Here is a 13485-nt window from a genome sequence, read left to right on the forward strand (position 1 = left end):
ACACGTATGTAGAAGCCAGTGGATATAACCTTGGGTGTCATTCCTGAGAAGGATACCATCCATCTATTTTGAAACAGAGTTTGTCATTGGGCTGGAACTCACCAAGTAGACTAGGTTTACTAGCTAGGAAGCCCAGAGGCATCTGTCTGTCTCCATGTCCCGCCCCCTGAGAGTATAAGGGTACTACACCTGGCTTTTATTTTTATATGGGTTTGGGGGATCAAATTCACCCTTGTGCTTATAAGCTCTTTATTAACTAAGCTGTCTCCCCAGCCAAATTCCAATGGGAATTTTGAGGGTCATAATTCAAGCCACAGCAAATTCCTGCTGCTCTTCCTCCAGACCACTGCTGACTCAGTGTTTTCCTCCGAGAACTCTGCCTCATGGCCCCTTCTGCACTGTGACCCTGCCCTACCCTCCAGGGACACCCTTACTCTATTCACCTGGCACTGTGACCCCTCTCTGACTGCAATGACACACCCTTACTCCACGGTCTCTTCTGTTCTTTCTCCCAACGTGGGAGTTCCCAGAGCTCAGAGAATATCCACTGTTCTTGACTTCATCCTCCAGGGCTGGCATGTAAAAATTTTCAACAGGGCTAGGAGACACCACAGATGGGAAGTGAATACAGACAGGACCCACCCCAGCACCCCATAAAGGGTGTGCCCCCATTGTTCAATGCTGTATCACCTGAGCTTCTTGAGAGGCGCTGCTGCTCAAGGTACTGTCGTTGCTAGGAGACAGGATCAGGGGTTGCCTCAGAGGCTTGGAATCCTACAGGTGCTAGGATACAGGTCTTAGTGCAGTGGTCCTCAAGCTGTAGGTTGTGACCCCTTTGCGGCTGAATCACCCTTTCACAGGGGGTCACCTGAGATCATCAGAAAACACAGATATTTACATTACTATTCATAACAGTAGCAAAATTAGTTATGAAGTAGCAACAAAAAATTTATGGTTGGGGGTCACCACAACATGAGGAACTGTATTAAGGGGTCTCAGCATTTAGGAAGGTTGAGAACCAGTGTCTAGGTGTATTAACCCTCTCAGCGCCACAGGGATGTGTTATCATCCATTTCCAGACGAATTTGGGAGTCCAAGTTGAGTGACTTCTGCTGGTGACATGAGCTATTCCCATAGAGCGTGCATTGGGGTCTCTGTGTCCTCTGGTTTCCTTGAACCACCATCTCAGTTTCCTTCTCATTAGCAAGGCCATGCCTTCAGCCATGCGTTCTGGGGCATCCCCAAACCACCTAGTCTTTGGGAGCACCACTGTTTATGGGGCTCCCCTACTCCACCTCCTATCACCTGCATCATTGCCCTCTCCCCATCCTCCCCTTCCTGGAGGACTCAGGAGACCATCTGCTGCTCAGGATGGCCCACCCAGGCCTATTGTGATCTCAGAGGTCATCTAGGCCCCGCCCTCCTTCCACTTGCCTCAGCTGAAGTTCCCCTGTGCTGATGTGCAGGCAAGCCAATGAAAGGATGGAGGGATGGAAGAGCAGGGATATTGCTGCCATTGGCCTTCCTGCTACCCTGGGCACACAGTTCACTGGCACGTAGGTCTCTGGGGACCCCAAGGCTTAGTCCCTAGGGGTGGTAGAATCATCCAGGAGCTAGCTCCAAAGGCAAGTTTCCAGGGGTGGTGATTCAGTAGTTGGAGGGGCAGGATTTAGGAATCTGAGGTAGCTGGTCCCTTATCAAATGATTGCTGAGATTCTTATAATACCTGCTTTTTAAAGATGCTGGGGAAGGCCAGGCGGTGGTGGCACATGCCTTTAATCCCAGTACTTGGGAGGCAGAGGCAGGTGGATCTCTGTGAGTTTGAGGCCAGCCTGGTCTAGAAGAGCTAGTTCCAGGACAGGAGCCAAAAGCTATGGAGAAACCCTGTCTCGAAAAAAAAAAAAAAAAGATGCTGGGGAAGGGAAGAACCTGGTGTGTTTGTGTGTGTGTGTGTGTGTGTGTGAGAGAGAGAGAGAGAGAGAGAGAGAGAGAGAGAGAGAGAGATAATTGTAAGTACAAGAGTTTCCTAGGGTTAGTGGCTACACCAGTACATTTATTTTTTAGAAAAGGTAGCCAGCTTCTGGGGCAGTGATGCCTATTGGTTACATCAGGAAGGCTTAAGTCTAGAAGGATCTTCCGAGAATCCCTTTCTTCTGCCACCATGTTACAGCACTCAAGCAAGGTGGGACACCAGTGTCCCCAGCGATGAGTGCAGGGAATGTATGCAGTTGGCGTCAATAGGTTAGTCAACAAATTTCGAACTCCTGCCACAGGCTGGGCTGTTTCAGAAACTGTATTTACAGCAGAGAAAACAGATTTTTCTCCCCTCAAGGTTTCTGGGCTATCTGGTGGTGGGGATGGTACCTTAAACATAAACAAAGGAGCTGGACAGTTGGTTCAGGCCTCTAATCCAGTTACCAAAGAGAATGAGTCAAGAGGATCTCAAGTTCAAGCCTAGGCTAGGCTATAAGAGTGAGTTCAAGGCTAGCCTGGACAACTTAATAAGACCCCTTTCCCAATATAAAAAGTGAAAGAGGGCCAGGGAATGTTTGCTTACAGGTAGAATGCTCCCTACCCCCCGTACGACAGCAACGAAACCCTGTTGACTGTGTCCTTGTACAATGATGTGAAACAGACAAAAGAGACTTGTGGAAAAGCTGGGAGGAGCAGATGAGATCAGCCAGTCCTCTAGGGGCTTTCTGTGCCCATCACGCTTGATTTTCTGATGGCGAGGGGGCATACTTGCAAGCCCTGTGCAAAGGCCCTGCACGGGAAAGAGCTTAATACATTGCCAAGGCAGACAGGCCAGTACAAGTGGGTTGGAGTGAGAGGGAAGAGGACTCGGTGCAGAAATAAGAGACCCACAGGGCCCAGATGTGCCAACCTTTGTCAAAATGTTGAACTCGGAGCTCCTGGTTCCCCTAGATTGGCTGGTCAGTAAGTCCCAGGGATCTGCCCATCTCTACTCCACCCCTGTGCCCAGTTTTTTTACATGGGTTCTGGGGAAGCAAACCCTGGTCTTCGCACTTGCATGACAAGTCCTTTACCAGCTAAGCAATCTCCCCAGCGCTGTCTGTCTGTTCTTGACAGCGATATTGATGGGTCAATCCCAGGGTTTAAAACTGGCAAGATTATGTCTGTCCATAGTGTAATTATGTCTGTCCATTAATCGTGACTCAGTTCTGCAACTGCATGGCTATGCACCCCCTTCCCAAGACTTCAGACGATCTTTCCATTTGCTTTTGAGAGGCATTTCTCAGGGCTGTGGGACTCAGAATCCCACCAGTCTCCGGGCACTGCCCACCTGTCAGCAGAAACTGCTGGCGCTTCTGCTAAGCTTAGATGCACCAACAGATATGATTGCCCAGTGGTCAGCAATGGTCACCACCTACTCATTAGACCTGGATCTTCAGGGAAGCCTCCCTCCCACATCAGTGCTCAACAGGGTAGACAGGCTCCCAACAATCAGTGTTGGACTGGAACGTCTCAGGTTCACCCCAGGAAGCGATCATCTGAACCACATGCTATCAGTCCAGTTAAGGCTTCTAAAGATTGAGTGGGTTTGGGCAGTATGTGAACTTCAGAAACCTTGAGAAAGAAGGGAGCAGCTGGGTTTAGAAGTAGTCACTCTTAGCTGAAAGTCTCTCTCTATAGCCTACTTTCGTGTTCAGCTCCTTTCTTTGCCCATAAAGTGGGACTGTAGACAGGTCATGAAAGCTTGTTGGGTTTCTTAAGAATCTGTTGCTCATCCATGTAACAGAGTAGCTGGCTCCGGGAAGGCACTCAAGAGGGGGCAGGTGTCACAATGTTTCAAAAAGCTAAGACTGAAAGTTATTTTGTGAACACAGCCTGACTTCCAGTTATGGGGTTGTTTCAAATAAGGTTTAATTTCTCCCATCCCTGACCAACGTGCTGTTTTGACTCTGTAGGGATTCTAAGGGTCCCTTGCCAGAATACCAGGTGTTTCCATCCAAGATTATATCGTAGGTGCTTTCTAGTGTGCTGGCTCTCCCCACCCCCAGAGAAAGGTCAAATAAACCTCCTTGACATGAACAAGGCAGATGGATTTCCTCTTCACATCTTCAAATGCAACGACACTTTTGATGATCACCCACTCTCCCACAAATGGGGCGATACTTTCGTTGCTGGCCTCTTGATTTGGGATCTCAAAGGGTTGATGCCTTTGAACAAAGGCTCCTAAATCCTCAACTACCTGCTCATGCCACTGGTGGGTCGGGAAATTTTACCACTGATCCCAAGATCGTTCATATTTATCCAGCCATCCATACACTCATCCCGTCAACTACCTGTCCACACATCTACCCACCTACTCCGTCTCTGCAGCCATTCAGCTTATAGATCCCCAGCACATCAATTTATTCCATTTCTATGCATTATTGGGTTCCTGCATCATACCGGCCTCTTTGCCTAAGTGCCGTGGCCGTAAGAATGTTACATATGGCTCCTGCCCTCATGGAGATCGGACTAAAGAGAGAAGCAGATGCCAAGAGTTTACAAACACTTGTTAACTGTTGCTGGCATCCTGAGGAGAATACCTAATACAACAACAATACCGCGATAAAGGCAATGTAAATTTACACCCCCAATATTCCTGGAGCTCAGGTTAGCCTCAAACTCCAGTTTCTTCTGCCTCAGTTTTGCCCAGCTCAGCAAAAATTGCTTTACGATTGAGCTAAGATGCCCAGGATAGACATGGGCACAGATCAGAGGGGAGACAGGGGAAGGGCCCTGAGGCAGGATGCTGCCGGTTACTGAAAGAAGGCCAGTGGTACTGGGATAGGAATGGAAAGATTGAGACGCTGTGGCTGGTAGTGGGGTGGTGATGTGAGGTGGTGACACAGGTGTTGGGGTGTTGGCGAACAGTGGGCACGTGGTATGAATGTGTGGCAGTGGTTTGTGGTGCTGGTGTGTGTGCGTTGGTGATGAGGTTGTCTGGCAGGGCTGTGTGGTACAGTTCTCTGGTGGCAGTTCTGTAACAGTAGCATATATGATGGGGGGCTCCTGTGATGTGGTTCTTCGGTGACAGAGCTCTTCGGCCAAGGCCTGTATGGCGGCGGGGTGTGCAGAGAGATGGTGTGGATGGAGTATGTGGTGTGATTGAGCGGTATGGCGGTGTAATGGCAGGGTATGTGGTGGAGGTCTATGGGGGTTGGCATATGCCAGGGGGTGTTTGTGGTGGAGGTGGTAGTGTGTATAAGAGCATTCTGTGTGGTAGGATGGTGGCTATAATGACATGTCGGTGTGGGACTGTGACTAGAGAAAGTGGGAATAGAAATACTGCTATACTTTCCTGTAAGAATTGTGTGAATGCCATTGTCATTAGACCTTCACCCATGCTCCCAGCTCAGCTCTGCTGGCTAGAAGCTGTTGGACCTCAACCTGATGCTCGGCCTCAGGCTCTATTCTTTAAAACAGGGCAGCAATGACATTAGGCAAAACAGGTCGGTGCCATGCAAACAGTGAGTACTCAGTACTGTAGGAGTTATTGCATTGATTTCTCTCTTAACCGGAATAATACTGGAAGGGTGTGGGTGGACTGAGCGGTGGAGTGGTGGCCTAGCATGCACCAGGGGTTGACCCACAGTACCAAGAAGGAGGAAGAGGAGGTGGAAAGGGAAGAGGAAAAAAAAGAGGAAGAAGCAAGGAGGACAGGAAACTAGGAGACAAAAAAAATAAAATAATCCAGGAAAGACAGCAAAAGCCAAAACAAACAAACAAACAAAAAAAAACCCTTTCATATAGGAAACATCAAACTGGGGAGAACTGGAACGGTCCTTGGAATTAAAGTTGTGTGAAGACGTGTTTTCTAATCACAATAGGAAAATCAGGACAGGACAAGGAGAGCGGGTGGGCTCATCTTCTTCTGACTGCTGGTTTGATGATGTCTGGGAGGTCCAGGAAAATGCGCATTCACTCTGTCCAGTGGGATGCCAGACCTACGGCATCTTTCAGGGACAATGAGGCACAATTTAAAGAAAAGAATACTACACAAACTGGGGGAATATAGCAAGATCCAGCTGCAGGCCTGGTGGTTTGGGGTCTCCCTTCTCACGGGCCTCACAGAATCATCCCCAGAAGCAAATGACAGTAAAGGTGTCACCCAGGGCACCCCACATTCATGTAACCGAGCCCTTGAGAGACATATGGTTGACTTGGGTTAGTCTGTGGGTCCCCTGCCAATGTCCCTCTGCTGAGCCCTGCTGCCTGTGTGAGTGGGGAGAATAGGCTTGTAGCTAAGCCTCTTCTGAGACCCCCAGACACTTCTGGGCCCTAGAACTTCCCTCCCTCTCCCTCGTTCCTTTTAGTAACATGCGGCCAGAGGATAAGCGCCAGATCTCAACAACACCATGATGTCTCTCCTATCGTGGGAGGGGAACCCACGGACATCTTGGAGTTCCCATGGCACGTGGGGATTATGAGCCTTGGCAATCATCTCTGTGGGGGATCTATTCTCAGTGAGTGGTGGATTCTAACTGCGTCCCATTGCTTCCTCCGTGTCAACAAGCAAGTATTCCTGTGAATAATGTGGTGTGTGTGTTTGTATGTGTGTGCACGCATGTACGTGTATGTGTGTGTGTGTGTGTGTGCATGCATGTGCATGCATGTGTGTGGTGGTAGTAGTACTAGGGATTGAACCTAGGGGCCCATATTTAATAATTTTCCTGCCTCAGCTTCCCAAGTAGCTGACCCTGTAGGCCGGTACCAACATGCTTAACTTAGAATTTGCTTCTTAACCAATGTAGTTATGCTTGTCCCAGATGCTGGTGACCCCGGAACGTCACTCAACCAGCCATGTGACACCATGATGCTACAATGGCCTAGGTGGTTGAGTGCTCCACCTGACCAGTTCTCCTCCCGGGATTCTATTATACATACTGTTGTGTGTCCTAGGCTTTGCATCTTACTAAGTGCCTGTGGACATGATTCAATCTAATAAACACCCTCTAAGCAGGTGATGGCAGTAGCTGTCTCTCTCTCACTGAGCACTCTGAGGATGAGCCTGGAGGATAGCTTGTCGGGGCCCGGCCTAGGCTACGTAAGGAAGACTTTGTCTTAAAGACAAGCAAACAGGAACCATAAATAGCACAAAAAAAAAGTGTGTCACTATTTGCTCTTGCGGGAGAACACAGTGGAGGTGAATGACCACAGAGTAGGAGGGGCATTGAAGGCACTGGTATGTGAGGGTGGAGCTTCAGCCTCTGAACACACATCCCCAGGTCCTTGAGTCTCACGACTCTTCCCAGACTCCTGCTCTATAATCCGTCCAGCCCTTCCTGGGCACCAAGAATGACGCGTTGGTGTCCTCCAGCTTCCCAGATGCTGCTTTTCCAAGTGAGAATCATCAGGCTAGGTGCTGGAAGTCCAGCTGCCTCCTGCTGCTCAGAGCCCTTTAGCCCCTCACTGCTTAGGACATGGCCCCTGATGGCAGAAATGACCTTTTCCCTCGGGGATCCCTCCTTTCCTCTTCCGTCACTTACCTTTTCTCTCCTCTTATTTTCAACGAGCTCTAACCTGAAGATCGTGCACGGGCGAGATGACTTCAACAACACGGAGGACTTGAAGTATAAGAAAGTGGCCAAGTTAATCATGCACCCGAGGTTTGATAGTTGGCTGCTGGACAATGACATAGCTTTGCTCTTGCTCGAATCCCCGTTAAACCTGAGCATCAACAGTGTGCCCGTCTGTGTTTCAGAAGTCTCCAACATACGGGCATGGGATAACTGCTGGGTGACAGGATGGGGCATTACCAATACCAGTGAGTGACTCCAGGTTGGGTATGACAGGGTGGCATGTGCCTGGTGTTTGGAAGGGTTAGAAAATTCTAGGAGCTCTCCTGGCCCTTGACATTTTTGCCTGGTGGACCCGGTGACATCCGTTCTCACTGAAGGCCCATGACGTACCTTCCCCTCAGTCCCTCAAGCTGCCAGGCTCCGTGAGAGACTTCTGGAAGCCTAGAGCAAATTGTGTGCTTATGCTATAGAACATGAACCCTGGGTGGCACCTCAGGGGAAACCCAGACAGAAGTTTGTCAAGCCCAAAAGTTCACTCAGTCGAATTCTGAGGGACCATGGAAGGATCGTAGTGTCAGCTGACTCTGCTCGAGATGATGGTGTCAGCATTGCTCTTCTAAGGACAAGGCCATTAACTATTTAAAAGCCACAGATCCACGCTAAGGAAAAAAATCCAGAGTATAAAATGTCCTTTGTAGATGCAATCTGCAGCCCACTCCTAGACTCCTTCCCACTCATGCTTGCAAGCTGATCTCCTTTGACCATTTTTCTTGGCAAACATGTCTTGTCCCACAATCAATCAGCAGGGAACACTGCAATTCACACTGTTTCTCCATGTAAGCCCTCACGTGGCTGAACCTTGTTCTGGTGCTGTGTTCCATCTGCGTGGGAATCAGTCTTTTCTGGTTTTTCTGAGCTTAAAAGAAACAACACCAAAGTTCTTAACACCAAAGTCCTCAAGTATCACACAACACATATACCTTGACTTTTTCTCTATTCCGGATTCGGCAGTATCTAAAGAGAAAGCAAGCATCCGTACCCTGGGAAGGGAGAGCTTCTCCCTGGTGAATGGCTCAGGGGATAGAGTGGTACAAGCCCACATATCTACTTAGGCTCTGTTGGTCATCATGGATTCAAACAAAACACATTTCCAGGACTGCAGCTGGGGCTTGTGCCTACGGTAGGGTTGAAAGATGTTAGAGTCAGGCTGAGATTAAGCAAGGACCTGGTCCTGGGGAACTATGGATGCTTGGGAGATCTGGAGAGTCTTTTGGGCATCTCTTCCTCTCCCACATTCACACCAAACTTTGTTTCTGGGTGAAGAGAAGTTCTCGTGTCATTGGGGGTGACATGGGAGGGAGCCGGCACTCAACTTACAGGGACCATTTCGGCTGAGGCTCTCTCTCCCCCTGCTTCTCCTCTGGGTCAGGTTTAGTAAACATCCAACCCTCAAAGCTGCATAAAGTCGATGTGGAACTGTTCAGATGGGACCAGTGCGGCCATATTATGCCTCTAGTAACCAAGAATATACTGTGTGCTGGGGCTCAAGATGCTGGGAAGGATGCCTGCCAGGTAATGGGTTAGGCTTTACCTGGGGAGGGTGGCTGGCTTTTCTATCCAGTGGATGAGGTGCCACATCTGTTTCCTGGGACCACTGTAACAAAGAACCACAATCTGGGTGGCTTTAATCAACATAGTGATCCTAAATCAGTATGTGGCAAAACCCGTTCCCTCCCCAGCTCTAGAAGGGGAACCATAGCCACCTCTCTAGCTCCTGGTGTGGCCTCGCTCTAACCTCTGCCTCAGTCAGGAAGGGCTCCCTTATGGGTGTGTCTTCGAATTTATTTATTTATTCCTTAAGTCGTTTACAATGTGGTGCTTTAAGCATTACATATTATCATTTTAATAGAGTATTGCCCTTCTTGCCTTTGCCACGTATCTCTTTATGTACCCAGTAGACCCAACCAATGGCTTTTTATGAGACATGATGGATTTTTGCTTATTCTCCACTTTTTGCAAGTGTGAGCAAAACAAAGAAAGCTGGGTTGGCAGAAAATGGGGAAGGCATAAGTTTTTGATACAGATCCATCAAAACAAATGACATGTCACTCAATGGTGACATAGGTGGCGGTGGAAATCAGTCTTTTACCAAGATGCCACTCATCCAATAGCTTTTGACTAGATTGTTTGCTACCTATGCGACAGTCACAACCGTGTGGCCAGAGGACTGAATAAAAACCAGACACTTGCCATCGCCGGGACTCTTCAGTATCTTTTGTCAAGAAGATCACACTTCAGCAGGCCATGGGAGCAGCTTCCTACTGCCCTTCCGCTCCCCAATAACTTTTCTTTCCTAGGGTGACAGTGGAGGACCTCTGGTTTGCAACAAAAAGAGAAACAGAACCACTTGGTACCAGTTGGGAATTGTCAGCTGGGGCGTGGACTGTGGCAGGAAGGACATACCCGGAGTATACACCAAGGTGTCGTACTACCTGAAGTGGATTAGAAAGAAGACAGCGGAGGCAGGGAAGCCTTATGTGTACGTGGAAGACTCTGCATGCCCTTTGCAGATCGCTTGCTGGACTATTGTATTCCTGTATTTCATGATGCTCTAACCTGGTGATTAAACATGACATGGTCCCCAAGTCAAGGTGTCCTTTTCAGTGTATGAAATAAGGAGCAGGGTGGACTCAGACTTTGAGGAATGATTCTCGGGACATTTGTTTCACCAGAACTCATTGTACAGATATAGCAGGATGCCAGACAAGCCTGGGGACCACTGCGGAGTTGCAAATGGGGCTGAAAAGCAGGAGTACTCTCCAAGGGTTGATAGTTTCTTTAAAGGGGGTGATATTGAGGCTAGTCAGGAAGTGAGTAAATATTGGCCAAGAAAGTAGCTTGGTCAAACCAAACAACCCTGAAGAAAGCCAGTGCCACTCACCCCAGGCAGTGTGACAGTCTTGTATGGACCACACAGATCAGAAACTCCCAACCTCCCATATAGGAAGAATCTATGATACATGGCTTGGGTTCTAGAAGTCCACATAATTACAGAGAAACGTCAAACCATCCCACAAACCCAAAGATGTTAACCTGGTTAAAACCTGACCCTTGGGGCGGTTGCTCGTTCTTGAGCCTGCACTCGTGTGTCAAGAAAGCACTTTCACTATGTTCATCTTCGATTTCTTCCTCAGATGAGATCAGGAATCCCTGAGATTTGCCTCCCATCTCATAGAAACAGGGGTGATCCAGGGACCCTTGAGGAGGAAGCCCATTCGCTCCTCTCATCCACATGCTCCCTTCTGTCTTTCCCTTGCTGTAAGACTAACCCGCCACCTTGCGGGAAACTTCTATCTAGCTGTCCTGTGAGACTGCAGAAGAAGCAATGTCTTCTCCATGGTGGACAGCACTCACCCAAGCCATCAGGATCCCTGAAGGGAACAAGGATGGCGTACACATACATGCTGAACTTCCCTAGAGTCTGCTGGGTCTGTTTTAAGCCTCATGCTTTAAGCCAAGCCTTTGCCTCTGACTCTTTAAGACCAGGAGGGGCCTTGAACCAGGTGTAATAGAAAGTCTGTAAACTCAGAAGCGTATAGAAGAGGAGTGTTGTAGGAGTGTGTGTCTTTGTGTGTGTTGGGGGGAAATACATCTGGCTGTCCATGGTCATCCTCTGTTCCTTAAGTCACCTCTGATAAATTCATCTCATCCATCAAAATGAACTGGGAGAGTCATTCTTTGGGTTGTGGCTGTCCTTTACAAATTGGAGACAGGCATTGATTATTACATCTCTCTGGAAAAAGCCACAGAACAGGTACCTCATGAAATAAACACCTTTAGTTCCCTTCTCCCTGCATTTGTATCTTCAGCCAACCTGGTTTCCAGAAAGTTTCCTAGAATTTCTTTCCCCTCTTGTGATGGCTATTCTTGCTTGTCAACTTGACTACATCTGGCATTAATTAAAACCCAAGTGGCTTGGCACAGCCCTGAGAGATTTTTCTTGAATGGATCATCCGAGGTAGAAAGACCCACCCTAAACACAAACCTCCTAAAGTAGGAAGATCCATTCTAAATCTGGACCACACCTTCTGGTGGCAGGCCTCTATAAAGGACATGAAAGAAGGATGTTTCTGCTCTTTGCTCGTTTGCCCTCACTCTCAATGGCAAATTCACATCTTCATTGGTATTAGAGCCTACTTCCTTGGGATTCTGGTGTATACTGAAGACCAGTTGAGATACCCAGCCCATGAACCAAATGCCTATTCCAATTCTTGAACTTTTCATTGGGAGGCAGCCATTGTTGGGATAGCCAGACCATAGCCTGTAATAAATACACTCTAATAAATCACACCATAACACACACACACACACACACACACACACACACACACACACACCCTATCAGTTCTGTTTCTCTAAAGAGCTCTAATACATCATCACCTTTGTTTTCCACAGCTGCCATCTGGTACTGAGTCCCAGTAAAGGTGCTTTGGCTTCTGGAGATCATGATTAGCATGCTAAGATTCAGGACTGGGAAATGCCTGAGGCCAGATGTTTTGGTTATATAGGAGTGTATCACTATGCCTACTTCTGTTTTTGTTTGGTTGGTTCATTTTTGTTTTTAACGTATGTGGATGCTTTGCCTGCATGCATGCTTGTACACCATGAGTCCCTGAGCATGCCCATGTCTTCAGAGAAAGAAGAGTACCAGTATTGAATGCCCTGGGACTGGAAACACAGACAGCTGCAGGCTCATGTGAGTGCTGGGAATCAAACCCAGTCCTCTGGGAAACAGCTCTCTACACTGCTGATTCTAGCTGGAATCACAGATCTGTCTCTAGCCCTCACGCTAAGCTTTTAAAACTACAACAAGAAAGGCAGATGCTCTGCTCACAAGTCCCCTGTGCTCACCGGGACCTTTGCTTCAATACTCCCGAGGGAGCCTTTTGTATAATAACATTTTCCTCTCAAATACTAGACGTAGTGGACCTTGTCTGTTCTCTTGGACATCTTGGGGAAAAGAAAAGGCTTGCACTTAAATTAGCAACAGCATGTAAGGGCACAGGGGGATTGTAGGCATTACAAGCTTTACCTGGGACAGAAAGGCAACCCCCAGCTCTGGAGCAGTCTAACCCTGAAATCCACCACATACCCAGTTCCACACTGAACAATCTGCTGACTTTCCTTCATGTCTTCCCTTGGAACGAGGTTTGTTTAACCTGAAAACTTGTCCTCCATACAGGACAGTTCTCCTGTCTCAGTTGCCCTAGGAGCCCTGACCTGGATTTTGTCTGGTTTAAATTTGTTGTTTAGCATTTTTGTTTATTTTTTAAAGATGGTTTCATGCTGCGGTGCAACTTGCCCGGAACCTGCTATGTAGCCCAGACTAGCCTCAAGCTTGTGGAAATCCTCCTGCCTCAGGCTCCAGGGTGCTGGAATGACAGGCTTGGACCATCATTTCAGCTCTGTATTTGGCACTGGAGATTGAGTCTCAGACTTCATGCATGGTAGGGCAAACAGTCTATTGCTGAGCTGTGTCCCAAGACCTGAGCACCCCCCAAACCTGAGCTTATACGTTTGAAACAGGCCCTTCGTGTGATGAGCATCCTAGAAACCAGTGTGTCTTTCTGGCTGCTGTTCTGATGCTGCTTTGCTGGTGCTCTAGTGTAATGACAATGAGAAGGGACTGAGACTGTGAGAGGCACAGGGCTGAGGATAGTCAAGGACTTCCTGTCTCCTTCCAGCTAGGGATCTGAGAATCTTGTTCCTAGAGAGGTGAACCCAGGGGCTGAGCAGGAGACTCCCTGAGCCCATTGGTTCTGGGGAGCAGGGATCACCTTCAGATGCCACAGAAAGTCTGCTAAGCCTGAAGGCAGGCAGAGCCAGGGGCTGTGTCTTCCCACCACTGTTCTCTCTGACCTACTTCAGGACCACCAGTCTGTTGGCATCTGCC

The 13485-nt window shown here is 48.4% G+C and overlaps 1 protein-coding gene across 1 annotated transcript; it reads left to right on the forward strand.

Annotated features, from left to right (window-relative positions):
* The first annotated feature begins 1474 nt into the window (after nt 1-1474).
* Nucleotides 1475-10147, forward strand: LOC121458396 (serine protease 52-like). Its single transcript, XM_041667669.1, has 5 exons — nt 1475-1556; nt 6327-6525; nt 7527-7777; nt 8962-9104; nt 9890-10147. The coding sequence occupies exons 1-5, from the start codon at nt 1475-1477 to the stop codon at nt 10145-10147; spliced, it is 933 nt and encodes a 310-aa protein (XP_041523603.1).
* Nucleotides 10148-13485: the final 3338 nt, after the last annotated feature.

The sequence above is a fragment of the Microtus oregoni genome, unplaced genomic scaffold (genome assembly GCF_018167655.1).
Source record: "Microtus oregoni isolate MIOR12 unplaced genomic scaffold, Mior012 000001F_ref0000356, whole genome shotgun sequence".
NCBI lineage: Eukaryota > Metazoa > Chordata > Mammalia > Rodentia > Cricetidae > Microtus > Microtus oregoni.